The sequence below is a fragment of the Lepisosteus platostomus genome, chromosome 18 (assembly GCF_059453375.1).
Source record: "Lepisosteus platostomus isolate fLepPlt1 chromosome 18, fLepPlt1.hap1, whole genome shotgun sequence".
In the NCBI taxonomy this organism is placed as follows: domain Eukaryota; kingdom Metazoa; phylum Chordata; class Actinopteri; order Semionotiformes; family Lepisosteidae; genus Lepisosteus; species Lepisosteus platostomus.
In genome coordinates, this window is record NC_142628.1 from 17141673 (window position 1) to 17164188 (window position 22516).

Below are 22516 nucleotides of genomic sequence, written 5' to 3' on the forward strand. Positions count from 1 at the left end.
ATCCTTACTAACACACTGACCACACTGACTCACACAATACACAAACCATACTAACACAATGACCACACTGACAAACACAATAAACCATCCATACTAACACACTGACCCCTCTTACACACAAAATAATCCATCCATACTGACACACACAATACAACATCCATACTAACACACTGACCATACAGACACACACAATACACCATCCATACTAACACACTGACCACACTGACACACACAATACACCATCCATACTAACACACTGATCATACAGACACACACAATACACCATCGATACTAACACACTGACCATACAGACACACACAATACACCATCGATACTAACACACTGACCATACAGACACACCCAATACACCATCCATACTAACACACTGATCATACAGACACACACAATACACCATCGATACTAACACACTGACCATACAGACACACACAATACACCATCCATACTAACACACTGATCATACTGACACACACAATACACCATCCATACTAACACACTGACCACACTGACACACACAATACACCACCCATACTAACACACTGACCATACAGACACACACAATACACCATCTATACTAACACACTAACCATACTGACACACAATACACCATCCATAATAACACACTGACCACACTGACACACACAATACACCATCCATACTAACACACTGAACTTACTGACAGACACAATATACCATCCATACTAACACACTGACCATACTGACACAACCAGTACACAAACCATACTAACACACTAACCATACTGACACACACAATACACCATCCATACTAACACACTGATCATACAGACATACACAATACACCATCCATACTAACACACTGACCACACTGACACACACAGTACACCATCCATACTAACACACTGACCACACTGACACACACAATACACCATCCATACTAACACACTGACCACACTGACACACACAATACACCACCCATACTAACACACTAACCATACTGACTCACCCAATACACCATCCATCCTAACACACTGAACATATCGACACACACAATACACCATCCATACTAACACACTGACAATACTGACACAACCAGTACACAAACCATACTAACACACTTACCATAGTGACACACACAATATACAAACCATACTAACACACTGACCATGCTGACACACACAATACACCATCGATACTAACACACTGACCACACTGACACACACAATACACAAACCATACTAACACAATGACCACACTGACACACACAATACACCATCCATACTAACACACTGACCATACAGACACACACAATACACCATCCTTACTAACACACTGACCACACTGACACGCACAATAAACCATCCATACTAACACACTGACCCTTCTTACACACAAAATAATCCATCCATACTGACACACAAAGTATGCCATCCATACTTACACACTGAGCACACTGACAAACACCACACACCATCCATACTAACACACTGAGCATACTGACACACCCAATACACCATCCATACTAACACACTGACCACACTGACACACACAATACACCACCCATACTAACACACTGACCATACAGACACACACAATACACCATCTATACTAATACACTGACCATACAGACACACACAATACACCATCCATCCTAACACACTGAACTTACTGACACACACAATACACCATCCATAATAACACACTGATCATACAGACACAACCAGTACACAAACCATACTAACACACTGACCATAGTGACACACACAATATACAAACCATACTAACACACTGACCATACTGACACACACAATACACCATCCATACTAACACACTGACCATACTGACACAACCAGTACACAAACCATACTAACACACTGACCATAGTGACACACACAATATACAAACCATACTAACACACTGACCATGCTGACACACACAATACACTATCGATACTAACACACTGACCACACTGACACACACAATACACAAACCATACTAACACAATGACCACACTGACACACACAATACACCATCCATACTAACACACTGACCATACAGACACACACAATACACCATCCTTACTAACACACTGACCACACTGACTCACACAATACACAAACCATACTAACACAATGACCACACTGACAAACACAATAAACCATCCATACTAACACACTGACCCCTCTTACACACAAAATAATCCATCCATACTGACACACACAATACAACATCCATACTAACACACTGACCATACAGACACACACAATACACCATCCATACTAACACACTGACCACACTGACACACACAATACACCATCCATACTAACACACTGATCATACAGACACACACAATACACCATCGATACTAACACACTGACCATACAGACACACACAATACACCATCGATACTAACACACTGACCATACAGACACACCCAATACACCATCCATACTAACACACTGATCATACAGACACACACAATACACCATCGATACTAACACACTGACCATACAGACACACACAATACACCATCCATACTAACACACTGATCATACTGACACACCCAATACACCATCCATACTAACACACTGATCATACTGACACACACAATACACCATCCATACTAACACACTGACCACACTGACACACACAATACACCACCCATACTAACACACTGACCATACAGACACACACAATACACCATCTATACTAACACACTAACCATACTGACACACAATACACCATCCATAATAACACACTGACCACACTGACACACACAATACACCATCCATACTAACACACTGAACTTACTGACACACACAATATACCATCCATACTAACACACTGACCATACTGACACAACCAGTACACAAACCATACTAACACACTAACCATACTGACACACACAATACACCATCCATACTAACACACTGATCATACAGACATACACAATACACCATCCATACTAACACACTGACCACACTGACACACACAGTACACCATCCATACTAACACACTGACCACACTGACACACACAATACACCATCCATACTAACACACTGACCACACTGACACACACAATACACCACCCATACTAACACACTAACCATACTGACTCACCCAATACACCATCCATCCTAACACACTGAACATATCGACACACACAATACACCATCCATACTAACACACTGACAATACTGACACAACCAGTACACAAACCATACTAACACACTTACCATAGTGACACACACAATATACAAACCATACTAACACACTGACCATGCTGACACACACAATACACCATCGATACTAACACACTGACCACACTGACACACACAATACACAAACCATACTAACACAATGACCACACTGACACACACAATACACCATCCATACTAACACACTGACCATACAGACACACACAATACACCATCCATACTAACACACTGACCCCTCTTACACACAAAATAATCCATCCATACTGACACACAAAGTATGCCATCCATACTTACACACTGAGCACACTGACAAACACCACACACCATCCATACTAACACACTGACCATACTGACACACACAATACACCATCCATACCAACAGACTGATCATACTGACACACTCAATACACCATCCATACTAACACACTGACCACAGTGACACACACAATACACCATCCATACTAACACACTGATCAAACTGATTAAAAAAATACAGTATCCATACTGAAATAGTGCACACTACACACACTAACTGTACTAACGCTCTGGACTCACTGACACATTAACTATCCAAATACACTAGTCACACTAACACACAATTCTAACACAGTACTCGTACTAATTATATTAATACACTTTACTGATGCACTCATCGCACTAACAATCTCTATCATAATAAACTGTATGTTATATAGCGCCTTTAAAGGTGGTTTCTAAAAAGCGCTTTATAGAACGACAACACCAGCAATACAGAAATACACAAGTTGTGCACAGTGAGGATACAGAGTGAGAGAAGACAGCAGATGGATGTACTGAATCCAGCAGGAGCAGAGGGATACAGAGCAGAACCAGTGAAGTAAAGGCTCTTCTACAGGAGCAGGTTTGAAGTTTGAAGGAGTTTAGAGAAGGAGACCCTCTGATATCCTTGGGGAGACAGATCCAGAGCTCTGGGGCGCAGCAGGAGAAGGGCCTGTCACCCACAGAGTGTAGATGGGCTTGGGGGACAGACAGGAGACCAGAATCAGAGGAGCGAAGGTCGCGAGGTCAGGAGTAAGATGACAGTAGCTCAGACAGGTACTGAGGTGCCATGCAGAGCCTTATAGCTGAGCAGGAGGATCTTGAAGTCAACACAGTTTGACAGGAAGCCAGTGCAAGGACTCCAGGACAGGAGTAATGTGATCACTTGCACCAGACCTGGTCAGGATTCCGGCTTCTGAGTTTTGGACATACTGGAGTTTGTTCAATGTGGATTTAGAAACCCCAGCGAGTAGAGCATTACAGTAATTGATTCGGGAGAACACAAATGTGTTGATCAGCTTTTCAGCCACAGCTGGTGATGACATAGGACATAGGCTAGTGATATTTCTGAGGAGAAAGAAAGATGTTTTGACAATATGTTGCACATTCAAATATCACCCCCGAGTGTTTCAGTTTAGACTGAAGCTCAAGTACAGTACCGTCCACAGAGAGGACGGTACTGGCTTTACAAAGCTGATGAGGGCCAATACGCATGGCTCTGGTCTTGTCACTGTTTAGATCAGGGGTGTCAAACTCATTTTAAGGGGGCCAAACTAACAACATTTAATCATGTCGCGGGCCACACCTGCAGAGATAAATACGGATTCGAGTTTTATTATAAATTTGTTCCACATATGCAAGTGAATGTAGCCTATACAAACAAAATATTGCTTCAGTATTCATAAAAGAAAATGTATTCAAGATAAAAATAAGATCAAACATTTTAGGTCGTTCTTGGCACGGTAACTATATTGCACAAAGTCAAATACGGATAAGGTCTACATCACAAACTGTTAGACTACCGTTGCTCTGCCAAAGCTTTTCTTTGATGGAATAAAGTCTATTCTGGGCATAAAAACCTGGACGGCAAGTGAAAACGCAATAAATTCCTTCGCTTGCTCTGAAACGATCGATCGCTGGCGATCTCGTCCACGCGTGTTTGCAAGAGCAGGCCCTGTCTTCCCTGACTCCTAACAGGCACCGCTTGAGAACATCGCCGCCCTGACAGCGGTCTCCCTGATTTCGCTATTTCTTCAGCCGCGACGAGACGCGCCTTCACCACAGTTCCGTGTCACCAGCACTACTGCTAGATTCACGGCGCTCTCTGTGTAACCGTAGCCAATCGAATGGGTTTTCCTCCGGAGGGCAGGGCGGGGCAGGGCGGGGCGGGGCAGCGCGTTAATACCCCGCTGTCGCGTGGGGCGGGGGAGACTGGCACAGCAGACCGGGGGAAGTCTTGCGTGGGCGGGGCTAGAAGGGTGAGTCTGACACACGTAGTTTAGATGAAGTCATCTAAGTGCAGTTAGTGCAGAGATGCAGTTAGAGAAAACACACTACACACAGTAGCTATACTAACACACTACACAAACACTAACACACTACATATACTGACTACACTGACACACTACATACACACTAACACACTAACTATACTAACACACTAACTACATAAACACGCTACACACACACACACCACACACTATACTAACACACTGCACACAATACCTGCACTAGCTACACTAACAGATTGCACACACTGACTATACTAACAAACTAAACTGTATTAACACTACATACACACTAAAACACTAACTGTAATGTACTAACACATGAGACATTATACAAACAGACTACAGAGGCTAACTGCACTATCACGCCTCACAGACACGCCTGCTCTCTCAAGGTCAGGGGTTAGTGGATAGGGGTCAGGGGTCAGGGGTCAGGGCTGGAACCCCTGACTCTTGTCTGCACACCACTGCAGAGACCGGCCCAGTCAACACTGCCTGCAGTACCAGCGCCGGGCAGCAGAGGGCGCCAACGCACCGTGTGCCTCAGGGTCCTGAGGCTGTGGCTGTGTTCGCACACAGAACCAGTACCAGTCAGAAGCAGCCCTGGGAAAGACTGAGGTCCAGGGCTCACAGGCCCTGCGGGGTCACTGTCGCCACCAGAGCACAGCAGCGCCCCGAATGAGCAGACGTTAGGGTTCACAGCCGAGCTTGTCCCCCAGAACCGGGCCACCATCACCCGCAGGGTTCTGTCTGTGCAGAACTGGGTCACCTGCAGGATTCTGTCAGTTCAGAACCGGGCCACCATCCCCTGCAAGGTTCTGTCTGGTCAGAACAGGGTCACCACTACCCGCAGGGTTCAGTCTGGACAGAACTGGGTCACTCATAAGGTTCTGTCTGGTCAGAACCGGGTCACTATCACCCGCAGGGTTCGGTCTGGTCAGAACTGGGTCACCATCACCTGCAGGGTTCTGTCCAGTCACAGCCGGGTCGCCGCAGGGTTCGGACATGAGTCCCATGTCGGCCTCATCTCACCCTGCTGTCTGTGAGTCCTGCGGCTCTCAGGGCAAAATAAGGCTGATGGGGAGGAGACCGCCGGTCAACATCGCTGACCGTTAACGCCCTCTGTCCGTCCCTCCCTGGCCAGGCCGGACCGCGGACACTGGCCACCCCCATCCCTCCAGCAGGAGAGAGGCCTGGGGGCTGTCCAGCAGGGGGCAGTGCTGCGCCGCGGGACAGCTCCTGGCCTCAGGTGACCCCACACGCAGCCGAGCGCACAGCGAGCGCACCTGGCCAGGCAGGTGCGCAGGGCTGGAGGATTCAGGTCCTGGGGTCCGTGAGTCACTCTCCCCTGTGGGACAGAGCATCTCTCCGGGTCTCCCGGGCCACGCCTGGGGACGAGGTCTGTGAATCTGACGGGCAGACCTGTCTTTCCACTCAGGAGCTCAGAGTGTGAGTCTGTGTTACTCCTGGTTTCATTCAGGGGATCAGTCAATCAGGAGAAGCTACTGTTTTAGCTGGTAGCCAGCAGCTCTGTCACCCTGAAGCCCAGCAGGTATGAACCTGGCCAGTACCTGGATGGGAGACTCCTGGGAAAGCTGAGGCTGCTGCTGGAAGAGGTGTTAGTGGAGCCAGCAGGGGGCGCTCACCCTGCGGTTTGTCTGGGTCCTAATGCCCCAGTATAGTGACAAAGACACTATACTGTAAAAAGGCGCCGTCCTTCGGATGAGACGTGAAATCGAGGTCCTGACTCTCTATGCTCATTAAAAATCCCAGGGTGTCTCTCGAGAAGAGTAAGGGTGTTTGTCCTGGTCAAATTCCCCCCTGGGCTTTACCAGTCACGGCCTCCTAATAACCCCCCTCTCTGAACTGGCTTCATCACTCTGCTCTCCTCCCCACTGAGAGCTGGTGTGTGTGAGAGGACTGGAGCATCATCCAGGTGGGGCTGCACACTGGTGGGGGTGCTGAGTGGAAGTCGACCACAGACACAGACAGGACCGCTGAGCTGCAGGAGGGGACTGGAGAGGCAGGCCTGGGGCTCCTGCTGACACACCGTTTACAGACTAGCAGAGTGAAGGCACACAGCGGGAGCTGGTGGACAGGACCCAGGGGCTGAGGTGTTAAAAACTGTACAATGATCTAGCAGGATCTCAGAAGCCTGGGGACTGTTTCAGTCACCATGTTGCACAAAGTCACTGCTCTGGAGTTAGAGAGGAGCTCATACACCCCTGGGCTCAAAGGACTGTCCTACACCGACGGGCCGGAGGAACTGAATCTCTTTAGTCTGAAGGAAGTGTCCCACACCAACAGGCTGTGGAACTGAGTCTCTTTAGTCTGAATCTCGGTGCGGTGGCACTGTGGCTCAGGATCTGCTCCTGTGGCTGGAAGGTTGCTGGTTCAAATCCCGCGGCTGGCAGAGAAATCCTACTCCGTTGGGCCCCTGAGCAAGGCCCTGAACCCCAACTGCTCCAGGGTCGCTGTACAATGGCTGACCCTGCGCTCTGACCCCCAGCTTCTCTCCCTGTCTGTGTGTCTGTGTCTCATGGAGAGCAGGCTGGGGTCTGTGAAAAGATGAATTCCTAATGCAAGAAATTGTAAAGGGCCAATAAAGTGATCTTTAGTCTTGAACAGAGGAAACTACAAATGGACCTGGTTCAAATATCAAAGTCACAAAGTCAACCCAGTGGATCTCCTCAGGATCTTCAGGGAAGAGGTTTTAAAACGGAGAACACAAGGCAGCACTTCTTTACACACAGGGTGGTGGGAGTGTGGAACAAGCTGTGCAGGGAGAGCTGCTCCGGCACGTCGCCCGCTGGTGTGTTAGCGATCACAGATCTCGCTGAGCCTCGGCGCCTCTGCTCCCCCTCCGCTGTCCTACTTCTGCTGTTTGTGAAGGAGCGCGGCTCTGCTCACCACCCAGCTGAGCTAAAATTAGCAGCGTTTCCCACCAGCCAGGCGAGAGCGAGGAGAGACACAACCTGCCACCTGCCAGCCGCACAACAGCACAACAACACAACACAGCTCGGAGACAGGAGAGACACAACCTGCCACCTGCCAGCCCCACAACAGCACAGCAACACAACACAGCACGGAGACAGGAGAGACACAACCTACAGTATACTGTTCTGCCACCTGCAAAACAGCACAACAGCACAACAAAACATGGAGACAGGAGAAACACAACCTACACAGTGCTGCCACCTGACACCCACACAACAACACAACAGTAGTGTACTGCCACCCATACAACAGCACAACACTACTACATTACTAGAAACACAACACACTGGGCAAGTACCTGACCAAGGTGAGAGACAGGTGAGAGACAGCAAAGACAAACAGACCTTGACAAAGTACAGGCCAAGTGACCACAGCCTGGACACAGAGACTGGACACAGGCAGACCCGGCTGCCCAGAGAGGACAGGCTCAGTGACCACAGCCTGGACACAGAGACTGGACACAGGCAGACCTGTCCGCCCAGAGAGGACAGGCTCAGTGACCACAGCCTGGACATAGAAACTGGACGACACAGGCAGACCTGGCTGCCCAGAGAGGACAGGCTGTGCTCCCACTGCCAGCGGGGAGAAATAGAGACAGAGGTGCACTTCCTACTGCACTGTGAGAATTACTCACTACTGTTTTGGCAACTCAGAATCTCTTTGAATTTGGAAAGTCTTTGAATGTGAATATGGAAGCAGGGGGAGAGAGATGAGGAGAGCGAGGGGGGAGTGAGACAGGCAGTGTGTGTGTCTGTAAGTAGGTCACAAAATCAATTGGAATCAGCTTTTCAAAGGAGCAGAGGAGGTGGGGTATATATAGACCATTTATCTGCATACTGGTGGTATGACAGATACTGTAGTACAGCGTGGTAAAGCGAGCTTCAGCACAGTACAACATTTAATAGTGTAATACTGGGTAGTATTTGAGATACAGCATAGTACTGTGCAGTATAGTGGGGTACAGTGTAATACTGTGCAGTATAGTGGGGTACAGTGTAATACTGTGCAATATAGTGGGGCACAGTGTAATACTGTGTAGTGTAGTGATGTACAGTGCAGTACTGTGCAGTATAGTGGGGCACAGTGTAATACTGTGTAGTGTAGTGATGTACAGTGTAATACTGTGCAGTATAGTGATGTACAGTGCAATACTGTGCAGTATAGTGGGGCACAGTGTAATACTGTGTAGTGTAGTGATGTACAGTGCAGTACTGTGCAGTATAGTGGGGCACAGTGTAATACTGTGTAGTGTAGTGATGTACAGTGTAATACTGTGCAGTATAGTGATGTACAGTGCAATACTGTGCAGTATAGTGGGGCACAGTGTAATACTGTGTAGTGTAGTGATGTACAGTGCAGTACTGAGCAGGGTAGTGAGGTACTGTACAGTACAGCTCACTCCTCTCGTCTCCTTAGGGCTTGTGATTCTCTCAGCTGAGAGATCCGCGCTTCTTTCGGCTGCCTGCCTGTGCGATAGGGCGCCGGGAGCCAGCCCGCGCGTCCTGCGCCTGCGCCAGCCCGCAGCCGTGCGCCGCCGCTCTGCGCCGCTGGGGGCGCCCGTCAGCCGCTGGGGCGGCGCGTCTCTCCCGAGTTCGCTCTTAATTACTCGTGTGCGCTGCTGCTGGTGCTGCCGCCGCCGCCGACAGGAGGGAGACACCTGCCAGCCCCCGCCCCCGCCACCATGTCCACGCACCTGCCGCGGCTCCGGCCCCGTGGGCAGGGAAGCCGGAGACCTGTGGCGCGCACACGCGTGCGGCTCCTGCCGGCTGCGCTGACGTGAGCGCCGCCGTGCGATCTGATGTTGTCGTCTCCTCCGCTCCCGGCGCTCAAACACACACACACACACACGCCCGTCTCTGCCCCTGACGTCCCTCCTTCCTTCTGCCTTAACGTCTCTTTCCACGACACGCACGCACACACACACACACGGAGGGGAGGGAGCGCGAGAGAGAGGTGTGGGGGAGAGAGAGAGGGAGAGGGGGATCCGTTTCCAGCGATGATGATGAGAGCGATGATGATGATGATGATCGGTTTTATTGACTCCACAGCGAGCGCTCAGGCGCACGACGGCAGGCAGTGAGCGAGTCCCGTGGCTGCTGGAACCAGCGCTCGACCGGAGCCCAGGGCGGCGAGCAGCGCAGGGCGGGTGGGACCCGGGGCGAAGCCAGCGAGAGCCGCGCCACAGCCCGAGCAGCACGGACAGCCGGGAGCCATGCATCTGAACACGGAGGAGCTCGGCGGCAGAGGTAGGAGCAGCGGCCAGCGCGTCGGGTGTAGCGGTGCGTGACTCCGGCAGGCGCGTGTTGTGTAGCTGCGAGCGGGTAGGCAGCCGCGTGTTTGTGTAGCGGTGTGATGCCGGGCAGCGCGTGTTCGTGTAGCCGTGCGTGACGGCAAGCAGCGCGTGTTGTGTAGCTGTGAGCGGGTAGGCAGCCGCGTGTTGTGTAGCTGTGTGATACCAGGCAGCGCGTGTTGTGTCGCTGTGTGTGCAGGTGTGAAAGCAGGCGGTGCGTGTTGTGTAGCTGTGAGCGGGAAGGCAGAGCGCGCTGTGTCGCTGTGTGTGCAGGTGTGACAGCAGGCGGTGCGTGTTGTGTAGCTGTGTGTGCAGGTGTGACAGCAGGCAGTGCGTGTATTTGTAAGTGTTGGGTGCTTTGTGATTAATTGTCACCGCCACCTGTATCCTGATGAAAGCGCGTACAGTCTCCGCTCACGCACCGACACGGACAGTAGTGACCCCATCGTCTGTCCGCACCGACACGGACAGTAGTGACCCCATCGTCCTCTGTTCCCGGGACATTTTGCAGCCACATCTTCGGCGATCACGGTGTCCTCGTGCCCCTCTGCCCGTCCTTCAGAGTCTCGCGGGCTCAGGGCTCAGTGCGCCGGCGCGGCTACCTGTTGTGCACCGAGCTCGGCGCTCCGGGCTCCGGGCTCCGGGCTAGCAAGGTCGCGCCTCTCCGAGCGCTTCGCTGCGCGGTGCCGCCGCGGCGTGACTGGAGCTCGGCGGAGGCGTGCTTTGCGTGCCCGTGTTTTCCTTGAGGGACGCGCCGTGGCGTGGGGTTAGGGTAAGGGCGTGGATCTGCTCGGCTGTCGAGCTCTGGCAAACCTCGTGTTTCTGAACTTCTCCCTGTGTCCCCCTTCTCCTGTCTCCTGTCTCCTGTCTCCTGTCCCACCCCACTCTCCCCTGCTCCTAACTCCTGTCTCCCTGTGTCTCCTCCTCCTGCACCTCTGTCTCCCAGTTTCTGCTCCCCTGGGTCTCCCTGCATCTCCTCCTCCTGCCCCTGTGACTGCTCTCCTGTGTCTCCCAGTGTCTCCTCCTCCTGCCCCTGTGTCTCCCAGTGTCTGCTCTCCTGTGTCTCCCTGTGACTGCTCTCCTGTGTCTCCTTGTGTCTCCTCCTTCTCCTGCCCCTGTGTCTCCCTGTGACTGCTCTCCTGTGTCTCCCTGTGTCCTCCTCCTGTCCCTGTCTCCTCCTCCTGCCCTTGTGTCTCCCTGTGACTGCTCTCCTGTGTCTTCCTGTGTCTCCTCCCCCTGCCCCTGTTTCCCTGTGACTGCTCTCCTGTGTCTCCCTGTGTCTCCTCCCCCTGCCCCTGTGTCTCCTCCTTCTCCTGCCCCTGTGCCTCCCTGTGACTGCTCTCCTGTGTCTCCCTGTGATTGCTCTCCTGTGTCTCCCTGTGTCTCCTCCCCCTGCCCCTGTGTCTCCCTGTGTCTCCTCCCCCTGCCCCTGTGTCTCCCTGTGTCTCCTCCCCCTGCCCTTGTGTCTCCCTGTGACTGCTCTCCTGTCTCCCTGTGTCTCCTCCCCCTGCCCCTGTGTCTCCCTGTGTCTCCTCCTTCTCCTGCCCCTGTGCCTCCCTGTGACTGCTCTCCTGTGTCTCCCTGTGACTGCTCTCCTGTGTCTCCCTGTGTCTCCTCCCCCTGCCCCTGTGTCTCCCTGTGACTGTGAGATGTGCTTGTTGTTGAGCGTGGGAGCTGGGAGATCATCGCTGTGACGAGACAAGGAGAGTGGAGGAGGCGAGGCAGAGAGGGAGTGATGGAGTGAGACAGTGAGGCAGAGAGGCACTGAGGGAGTGAGCGAGGCAGAGAGGCACTGAGGGAGGGAGCGAGGCAGAGAGGCACTGAGGGAGGGAGCGAGGCAGAGAGGGAGCGAGACAGTGATGCAGAGAGGCACTGAGGGAGTGAGGGAGCGAGGCACTGAGGGAGTGAGGGAGCGAGGCACTGAGGGAGGGAGTGAGGCAGAGAGGCACTGAGGGAGGGAGTGAGGCAGAGAGGCAATGAGGGAGGGGGCGAGGCAGTGAGGGAGTGAGAGAGGCAGAGAGGCACTGAGGGAGGGAGCGAGGCAGAGAGGGAGCGAGACAGTGAGGCAGAGAGGCACTGAGGGAGTGAGGGAGCGAGGCACTGAGGGAGGGAGTCAGGCAGAGAGGCACTGAGGGAGGGAGTGAGGCAGAGAGGCAGTGAGGTGGTGAGGAAGCGAGGGAGTGAGGGAACAAGGGAGTGAGACAGTAAGCGATTAGTCTCCACTCCTGCTCCAGAGAAGCACGTGCTGCTGTTGTGAGAGCGATCGGGGGACAGGGGGGCCCCACTCCTGCCCCTCACACTAACCCCCTCCTGCCCCTCACTAACCCTCTCCTGCCCCTCTCCCGCCCCTCACTAGTGAGGGGAGGGGGCAGTGAGGTGGGGGGAAGGGGCAGGAGAGGGTTAGTGAGGGGCAGGAAGGGGTTAGTGTGAGGGGCAGGAAGGGGTTAGTGTGAGGGGCGGGGGGGGTTAGTGAGGGGTTAGTGAGGGGCAGGGGGGGTTAGTGAGGGGGAGGAGTGGGGCAAGAGGGGGTGAGTGAGGGGGAGGAGTGGGGCAGGAGGGGGTGAGTGAGGGGGAGGAGTGGGGCAGGAGGGGGTGAGTGAGGGGAGGAGTGGGGCAGGAGGGGGTGAGTGAGGGGAGGAGTGGGGCAGGAGGGGGTGAGTGAGGGGAGGAGTGGGGCAGGAGGGGGTGAGTGAGGGGAGGAGTGGGGCAGGAGGGGAGCTAGAGGAAGAGAATTGTGAGAACAGAACAGGTGACAGAGGAACAGAGAAACAGAGACAAAGCTCAAGAAATACCAATAAATAAATAATTCAGAACTGGAAGGCTGTGTCACCAGAAGCACTTAGACATAATTGAATAAACATGTTAAAAAGTCCCGTTTTATTCCATTAAGATCAATCGGATTAAAAAGAAAGTTTTGCAGCTGGATGTCTTGCTGCCAGCTGATCCTTCCCAGCCCCGTCTGTCTCCTGCCCTCCGCGTACGACTGTCCCAGCAGCTCGGTCTCTGTCCGGCCCGTCACCCCCTTGCACAGTACCGGCTCGCTCCACACCGACAGCTGCACATGGGGGCGGGCCGAGTCTGGCTGTGGGACAGCAGAGCCCAGTCATTCATGGATCCCCTGGTGAAATATATAGAGTATAATAACAGTACAGTAGGACAGTCCAGTTACAGTAGGGGCTACAGTCCCAGTACAGTAGGACAGTCCTGTTACAGTAGGGGCTACAGTCCCAGTACAGTAGGACAGTCCAGTTACAATAGAGGCTACAGTCCCAGTGCAGTAGGACAGTCCTGTTACAATAGGGGCTACAGTCCCAGTGCAGTAGGACAGTCCAGTTACAGTAGGGGCTACAGTCCCAGTACAGTAGGACAATCAATCAATCAATCAATCAAAGTTTATTTATCAAATGCACAACTATACAGTGTGCACCAGTGGTTGCTGGCAGTGAAATGTCTTTTCTACGAGCTCACTGGAGGGGGTTTCAAAACACAAAATTAAAGTTACAAAAGAAGGTGACATAATAATAGATAACAGTGCGATAGAAATTGAGTGAGATGACCTCAGACAATACTCAACAGGAATAGAGCTGCGATGTGCCCAGCGTCTCTGCAGTACATTCTGTCCAGGTGGTGCAGTGTGCACAGTACAGTGAAAACTGTGTCCATGGAGCCATCACAGGTGATCTGCTGAAGGAGCTGCAGGTTGGCTATTTAGCAGTCTTATTGCCTGGAGGTAGAAGCTGTTCCGTAGTCTGTTGGACTTGGACCGAATGCTTCGGTACCGTTTACCGGATGGTAGGAGGGAAAACAGTTTGTGACTGGGATGACTGGGGTCCTTGAGAATGGACCTGGCCTTCTTCAGCCGTCTAGCTGAGTAGATGTCCTGGATGTTTGGTAGCTCACAGCCGGTGATGAGCAGCGCTGACTTCACCACCCTCTGCAGTGCTCTGCGATCCCGGGCGGAGCAGCTCCCAGACCAGGCAGTGATGCAGCCAGTCAGGATGCTCTCAACAGTGCACCTGTAGAGGCTGGCCTGGATATGTGACGGCATGCCGAACGTTTGTAGCCTGCGGAGAGAGAATAGGCGCTGCCGTGCTGGTCTGACCACGGTGTTGGTGTGCTGGGTCCAGGTTAAGTCCTCTGTAACGTTAACTCCCAGAAATTTAAGACTGCTGACCCTCTCCACTGAAGTCTCATTGATGTAGATAGGTGTGTGATCTCCTCCCTGGTGTTTCCTATAGTCCACGATCATCTCTTAGTGTTACTGATGTTCAGAGAGAGGCTGTTCTCCTGGCACCATGCTGCATGTACACAGACTCCTCACCATCTGTGATCAGGCCGATGACTGTTGTACCGTCCGCAAGCTGAATGATGGAGTTTGAGTGATGCCTGGTGACACAGTCATGGGTAAATAAGAAGTAGAGGACAGGGCTAAGCACACAGCCTTGGGGGGCTCCAATGTTTAGAGTCAGGGTAGAGGATATGTTGGTGCCCACCCTCACCACCTGCGGACGTTCTGTCAAGAAGTCCAGGATCCAGTTACAGAGGGAGGTGTTCAGTCCCAGGTCCTGGAGCTTGATGGGACTGTAGCTCCTATTGTAACAGGACTATCCTACTGCACTGGGACTGTAGCCCCTACTGTAACAGGACTGTCCTACTGTACTGGGACTGTAGCTCCTACTGTAACAGGACTGTCCTACTGTACTGGGACTGTAGCCCCTACTGTAACTGGACTGTCCTACTGCACTGGGACTGTAGCCCCTACTGTAACAGGACTGTTCTACTATACTGGGACTGTAGCCCCTACTGTAACAGGACTGTCCTACTGTACTGGGACTGTAGCTCCTACTGTAACAGGACTGTCCTACTGCACTGGGACTGTAGCTCCTACTGTAACAGGACTGTCCTACTGCACTGGGACTGTAGCCCCTACTGTAACAGGACTGTTCTACTATACTGGGACTGTAGCCCCTACTGTAACAGGACTGTTCTACTGTACTGGGACTGTAGCTCCTACTGTAACAGGACTGTCCTACTGCACTGGGACTGTAGCCCCTACTGTAACAGGACTGTTCTACTATACTGGGACTGTAGCCCCTACTGTAACAGGACTGTCCTACTGTACTGGGACTGTAGCTCCTACTGTAACAGGACTGTCCTACTGCACTGGGACTGTAGCCCCTACTGTAACAGGACTGTTCTACTGCACTGGGACTGTAGCCCCTACTGTAACTGGACTGTCCTACTGCACTGGGACTGTAGCCCCTACTGTAACAAGACTGTCCTGCTGCACTGGGACTGTAGCCCCTACTGTAACAGGACTGTTCTACTGTACTGGGACTGTAGCTCCTACTGTAACAGGACTGTCCTACTGCACTGGGACTGTAGCTCCTACTGTAACAGGACTGTCCTACTGTACTGGGACTGTAGCTCCTACTGTAACAGGACTGTCCTACTGTACTGGGACTGTAGCCCCTACTGTAACAGGACTGTCCTACTGTACTGGGACTGTAGCCCCTACTGTAACAGGACTGTCCTACTGTACTGGGACTGTAGCCCCTACTGTAACAGGACTGTCCTACTGCACTGGGACTGTAGCTCCTACTGTAACAGGACTGTCCTACTGCACTGGGACTGTAGCCCCTACTGTAACAGGACTGTCCTACTGTACTGGGACTGTAGCCCCTACTGTAACTGGACTGTCCTACTGCACTGGGACTGTAGCCCCTACTGTAACAGGACTGTTCTACTGTACTGGGACTGTAGCCCCTACTGTAACAGGACTGTTCTACTGTACTGGGACTGTAGCTCCTACTGTAAAAGGACTCCTGTTACAATAGGAGCTACAGTCCCAGTGCAGGTTGAAGGCATCAGTGCTGTTCTGTCAGAGATGAGTGATGTGATTAAACACACACACACAGAGTAATTCATGCCCTGGGCACTCTCACTCCAGCTCGCCGGCTCGCTGGCTCGCTCTCCCTCGCTGGAAATAGCCTGCTGCTCATCGCTGCCTCCCTTCCTCTCCCTCCTCTCCTGCTCTCTCAGGTCCGCCAGCAGCGGAGAGGAGAGTGGGAGGAGAGAGAGACAGGAGTCTGCTTGTCAAGGTCAGGTGGAGGAGAATCCGTGCAGGGGGCTGCTGGCACAGACGAGGGATACAGAGCAGGCACAGGCAAGGGGGAGAGGACTCTGAGCTGAGCAACAGGGACTGGGGACGGAGAGAGGGAGAGACAGGGAGAGAGGGACTGGGGAAGGAGAGAGAGGGAGAGACAGGGAGAGAGGGAGAGACAGGGAGAGAGGGACTGGGGAAGGAGAGAGGGAGAGACAGGGAGAGAGGGACTGGGGAAGGAGAGAGGGAGAGACAGGGAGAGAGGGACTGGGGAAGGAGAGAGGGAGAGACAGGGACGGGAAGGAGAGAGGGAGAGAGGGACTGGGGAAGGAGAGAGGGAGGCTGGGGGGCTGACAGAGCGAGAGGAGAAGGGAAGATGGGAGGAGCAGGAGTAATTCTTTCAGACGTGGATGAGTTCTGAACACTGAGCCCTGCTGACAGAGCAGACTGCTGCTCTGTTCTCTCCCTCTCTCCCTCCTTTCCCTCCTCCTGGACACCCTCTTTCTCCTTCCCTGCCTCTCCCTCTCTCTCTCCCTTTCTCCCTCCTTTCCCTCCTCCTGGACACCCTCTTTATCCTCCCCTGCCTCTCCCTCTCTCTCTCCCTCTCTCTCCATTTCCCCCTCTCCCTCTCTCCTCTCTCTCTCTCCCCCTCTCCCCTTAATTTCAATTCAATTCAAGGTGCTTTATTAGCATGACCGATGGGTACAATCAGTGTTGCCAAAGCAAATAAAATAATAAAATGAACACAAAACAAAACAAAAAAAAGTAAAATAAAATCTACAGACATATTACAGACATTTACAACAAAGACATATCATAAAATAATTAACATATACTGTAAACATATTGAGCATTATTGGGAGACAGACTCACTGTTCCTCAGGCTGTGACAGGAGATCACATACTGGGCTGCCAGTTCAACTGAGTTCCCTCCTCCCTCTCCCAGTAGGATTGGGACCCATTGTGATTCTGGCAGGTGTGGGAACTCTGGGACTATATTTCTGAGTTTAGGGAAGAATGTTTCTCTAATCCCAGAGTATCTGTCACAGTGCAGTAGGAAGTGCACCTCTGTCTCTATTTCTCCCCGCTGGCAGTGGGAGCACAGCCTGTCCTCTCTGGGCAGCCAGGTCTGCCTGTGTCGCCCAGTTTCTATGGCCAGACTGTGGTCACTGAGCCTGTACTTCGTCAGGGTCTGTTTCTGTTTGTTGTTTCTTATTTTGGTCAAATATTCAGCTAGTGTGTATCGTCTGTTTAGGGTTCTGTAGCATTCCAGTTTATGTTGTGTTTGTGTGTGTGTCCCAGTGTGTGAGATATTGCTGTTTGATCTGTGCTGTGATGTGCTTGGGTCTGGGTTGTGGTGCTCTAGCAGTGCTGTCCTGAGGCTGGTTAGTGTCAATGTGGCTCAGGTCAGTGAGCCTCAGGACCAGCTGGTTCAGGGGGCTCTGTTTTGGGCTCAGCTCTGGGCTCAGCAGGGCTTTGTGGTGGTAGGAATTTTGGTCGCTGTTTTTTAGGTGTAGCCAATACTTTAATACTCTCTTCTGTATGTTTATCAATAGTGGGTACTGAACTAATTCGGCCCTGCACCCGTTGTTAGGTGTTTTTCTCTGCACACGCAGGATGTTTCTACAGATCTCCATGTGCAGAGTTTCTGTGGGGTGTTTGTCCCATTGAGTGTAATCCTGGTCTGTGAGGGGACCCCACACTTCACTGCCGTATAGGGCAATGGGTTGGATTACACTATCAAATATTTGGAGCCAGATTCTTGTTGGTGGGTTGATGTTGAAGAGCCTCCTTCTTATTGTGTAGAAAGCCCTGAGTGCCTTCTCTCTCAGTGCCTTCACTGCCAGGTCAAAACTCCCAGAAGAGCTGATGGTGAGACCGAGATATATGTAGCTGGATGTGTGCTCCAATGTGTTGTTGTTCAGTGTGAATTTGTACCTGTTTCCCTGAGGTCTGGCTTTCTTCTGGAAAACCATAACTCTGGTCTTGTCCAGATTGACTGTCAGTGCCCAGGTCTGACAGTACTGCTCCAGCAGTGCCAGGCTCTGCTGCAGCCCCTGTTCTGTGAGTGACAGAACTGCCTCTCCCTCTCCCTCCCTCTCCCTCTGTCTCTCCCTCTGTCACTGTCTCTCCCTCTCTCCCTCTCTCCCTCTCTCCCTCTCTCCCTCTCTCCCTCTCTCCCTCTCTCTGCTCAGTGTAGCACAGCTGCTTCACACTGACTCTGTCCAGGGAGGAATAAAACACAAATCTCTTCTGGATGAGTAAAGAACAATAGAAACTGCAAACAGAATAGCGAGGGAGCCTGAGCGGCAGAGAGCCGTCTGTCCCACATTCCGGCTTCCGTCAGTCTCCAGAAGAGAGGGAGAGCCGCAGAGAGGGTGAGGGCTGGACTCAGGACTCGGCAGACTGGACACAGGGAGACCTGGCTGCCCACAGAGGACGGACTCAGTGACCACAGCCTGGACATAGACTGGACACAGGCAGACCAGGCTGCCCAGAGAGGACAGGCTCAGTGACCGTAGCCTGGACATAGAGACTGGACACAGGCAGACCAGGCTGCCCAGAGAGGACAGGCTCAGTGACCGTAGCCTGGACATAGAGACTGGACACAGGCAGACCAGGCTGCCCAGAGAGGACAGGCTCAGTGACCACAGCCTGGCCAGAGAAACTGGACACAGGCAGACCTGACTGCCCAGAGAGGACAGGCTAGGTGACCACAGCACTGTGAGAAATACTCTCAAATTAGACAAACATTCTTCCCTTAAATAGATTTCATCCCAGAATTCCCACACCTGCCAGAATCACAACAGGTCCCAATCCTGCCGTAGGAGGGAGCTCACCAGAGCTGCAGCCCACTGTAATCTCCTGTCACAACACGCGGAACAGAGAGGGAGCCTCTGACAATCACATAATAATATGTTAGCGTCCTAAATGTTTCTCATTGTTACTGCTTTGGCAACACTGTAATTCTTCGTTCATGAGAATAAAGCTCTTTGAATTGCCTTGAAGTGTGAGAGCAGGGGAGAGTGGGAGGAGATACAGTACAGTATGTATAGAGCCGCAACAACTTCAGTTCCCTGTTCTTGTGAAGATGACAGATGAGAGAATGAGAGACTGCAGTCTCACTCATTGCTATAGGTGTGAACAAGCTTTCCCTGTGGGCAGTGAGAGTTCATGTACTCACACTTGTTAGCCTTCTGTCAATAAACTCTGACTATTCACAGGTGTTTCGAAAGACTGCAGTTTAAACAAAGCTCTTCTCTCCCAGAACTGCTGCAGAGACTTTGAGCGTAGCTGTGCAGGATATCTGAGCATCTAAGTTTGTCTACAGTATCTCCAGCTCTGATGAGGGAGTGTTAGTGTGAAGTTACAGAGGAGCTGGACTGAGTGTCTACAGTATCTCCAGCTCTGATGAGGGAGTGTTAGTGTGAAGTTACAGAGGAGCTGGACTGAGTGTCTACAGTATCTACAGCTCTGATGAGGGAGTGTTAGTGTGAAGTTACAGATGAGCTGGACTGAGTGTCTACAGTATCTACAGCTCTGATGAGGGAGTGTTAGTGTGAAGTTACAGAGGAGCTGGACTGAGTGTCTACAGTATCTACAGCTCTGATGAGGGAGTGTTAGTGTGAAGTTACAGAGGAGCTGGACTGAGTGTCTACAGTATCTACAGCTCTGATGAGGGAGTGTTAGTGTGAAGTTACAGATGAGCTGGACTGTGTGTCTCTACAGTATCTCCAGCTCTGATGAGGGAGTGTTAGTGTGAAGTTACAGAGGAGCTGGACTGAGTGTCTACAGTATCTCCAGCTCTGATGAGGGAGTGTTAGTGTGAAGTTACAGAGGAGCTGGACTGAGTGTCTACAGTATCTACAGCTCTGATGAGGGAGTGTTAGTGTGAAGTTACAGAGGAGCTGGACTGAGTGTCTCTACGGTGTCTACAGCTCTGATGAGGGAGTGTTAGTGTGAAGTTACAGATGAGCTGGACTGAGTGTCTACAGTATCTACAGCTCTGATGAGGGAGTGTTAGTGTGAAGTTACAGAGGAGCTGGACTGAGTGTCTACAGTATCTACAGCTCTGATGAGGGAGTGTTAGTGTGAAGTTACAGAGGAGCTGGACTGAGTGTCTCTACAGTATCTCCAGCTCTGATGAGGTAGTGTTAGTGTGAAGTTACAGAGGAGCTGGACTGAGTGTCTCTACAGTATCTCCAGCTCTGATGAGGGAGTGTTAGTGTGAAGTTACAGAGGAGCTGGACTGAGTGTCTCTACAGTATCTACAGCTCTGATGAGGGAGTGTTAGTGTGAAGTTACAGATGAGCTGGACTGAGTGTCTACAGTATCTACAGCTCTGATGAGGGAGTGTTAGTGTGAAGTTACCGAGGAGCTGGACTGAGTGTCTACAGTATCTACAGCTCTGATGAGGGAGTGTTAGAGTGAAGTTACAGAGGAGCTGGACTGAGTGTCTACAGTATCTACAGCTCTGATGAGGGAGTGTTAGTGTGAAGTTACAGAGGAGCTGGACTGAGTGTCTACAGTATCTCCAGCTCTGATGAGGGAGTGTTAGTGTGAAGTTACAGAGGAGCTGGACTGAGTGTCTACAGTATCTACAGCTCTGATGAGGGAGTGTTAGTGTGAAGTTACAGAGGAGCTGGACTGAGTGTCTCTACGGTGTCTACAGCTCTGATGAGGGAGTGTTAGTGTGAAGTTACAGATGAGCTGGACTGAGTGTCTACAGTATCTACAGCTCTGATGAGGGAGTGTTAGTGTGAAGTTACAGAGGAGCTGGACTGAGTGTCTACAGTATCTACAGCTCTGATGAGGGAGTGTTAGTGTGAAGTTACAGAGGAGCTGGACTGAGTGTCTCTACAGTATCTCCAGCTCTGATGAGGTAGTGTTAGTGTGAAGTTACAGAGGAGCTGGACTGAGTGTCTCTACAGTATCTCCAGCTCTGATGAGGGAGTGTTAGTGTGAAGTTACAGAGGAGCTGGACTGAGTGTCTCTACAGTATCTACAGCTCTGATGAGGGAGTGTTAGTGTGAAGTTACAGATGAGCTGGACTGAGTGTCTACAGTATCTACAGCTCTGATGAGGGAGTGTTAGTGTGAAGTTACAGAGGAGCTGGACTGAGTGTCTACAGTATCTACAGCTCTGATGAGGGAGTGTTAGAGTGAAGTTACAGAGGAGCTGGACTGAGTGTCTACAGTATCTACAGCTCTGATGAGGGAGTGTTAGTGTGAAGTTACAGAGGAGCTGGACTGAGTGTCTACAGTATCTCCAGCTCTGATGAGGGAGTGTTAGTGTGAAGTTACAGAGGAGCTGGACTGAGTGTCTACAGTATCTACAGCTCCGATGAGGGAGTGTTAGTGTGAAGTTACAGAGGAGCTGGACTGAGTGTCTACAGTATCTCCAGCTCTGATGAGGGAGTGTTAGTGTGAAGTTACAGAGGAGCTGGACTGAGTGTCTCTACAGTATCTCCAGCTCTGATGAGGGAGTGTTAGTGTGAAGTTACAGAGGAGCTGGACTGAGTGTCTACAGTATCTCCAGCTCTGATGAGGGAGTGTTAGTGTGAAGTTACAGAGGAGCTGGACTGAGTGTCTACAGTATCTACAGC

General features: G+C 51.4%; 1 protein-coding gene across 14 annotated transcripts in view; it reads left to right on the top strand.

Annotated features, from left to right (window-relative positions):
- Positions 1 to 10339: 10339 nt before the first annotated feature.
- LOC148645824 (synaptotagmin-7-like) overlaps positions 10340 to 22516 on the top strand; it is a 92750-nt gene continuing 80573 nt past the window's right edge. For 13 of the 14 annotated variants that reach the window (XR_015928128.1, XR_015928129.1, XM_088611381.1 and 10 more), the window contains exon 1: positions 10478 to 10764. Coding sequence is in view for 12 of the 14 variants with exons in the window: in XM_088611381.1 (XP_088467507.1) it covers positions 10731 to 10764 (34 nt within the window). In the remaining 2 variants the exon portion in view is untranslated. The other variant, XM_088611382.1, reaches the window with a different exon arrangement.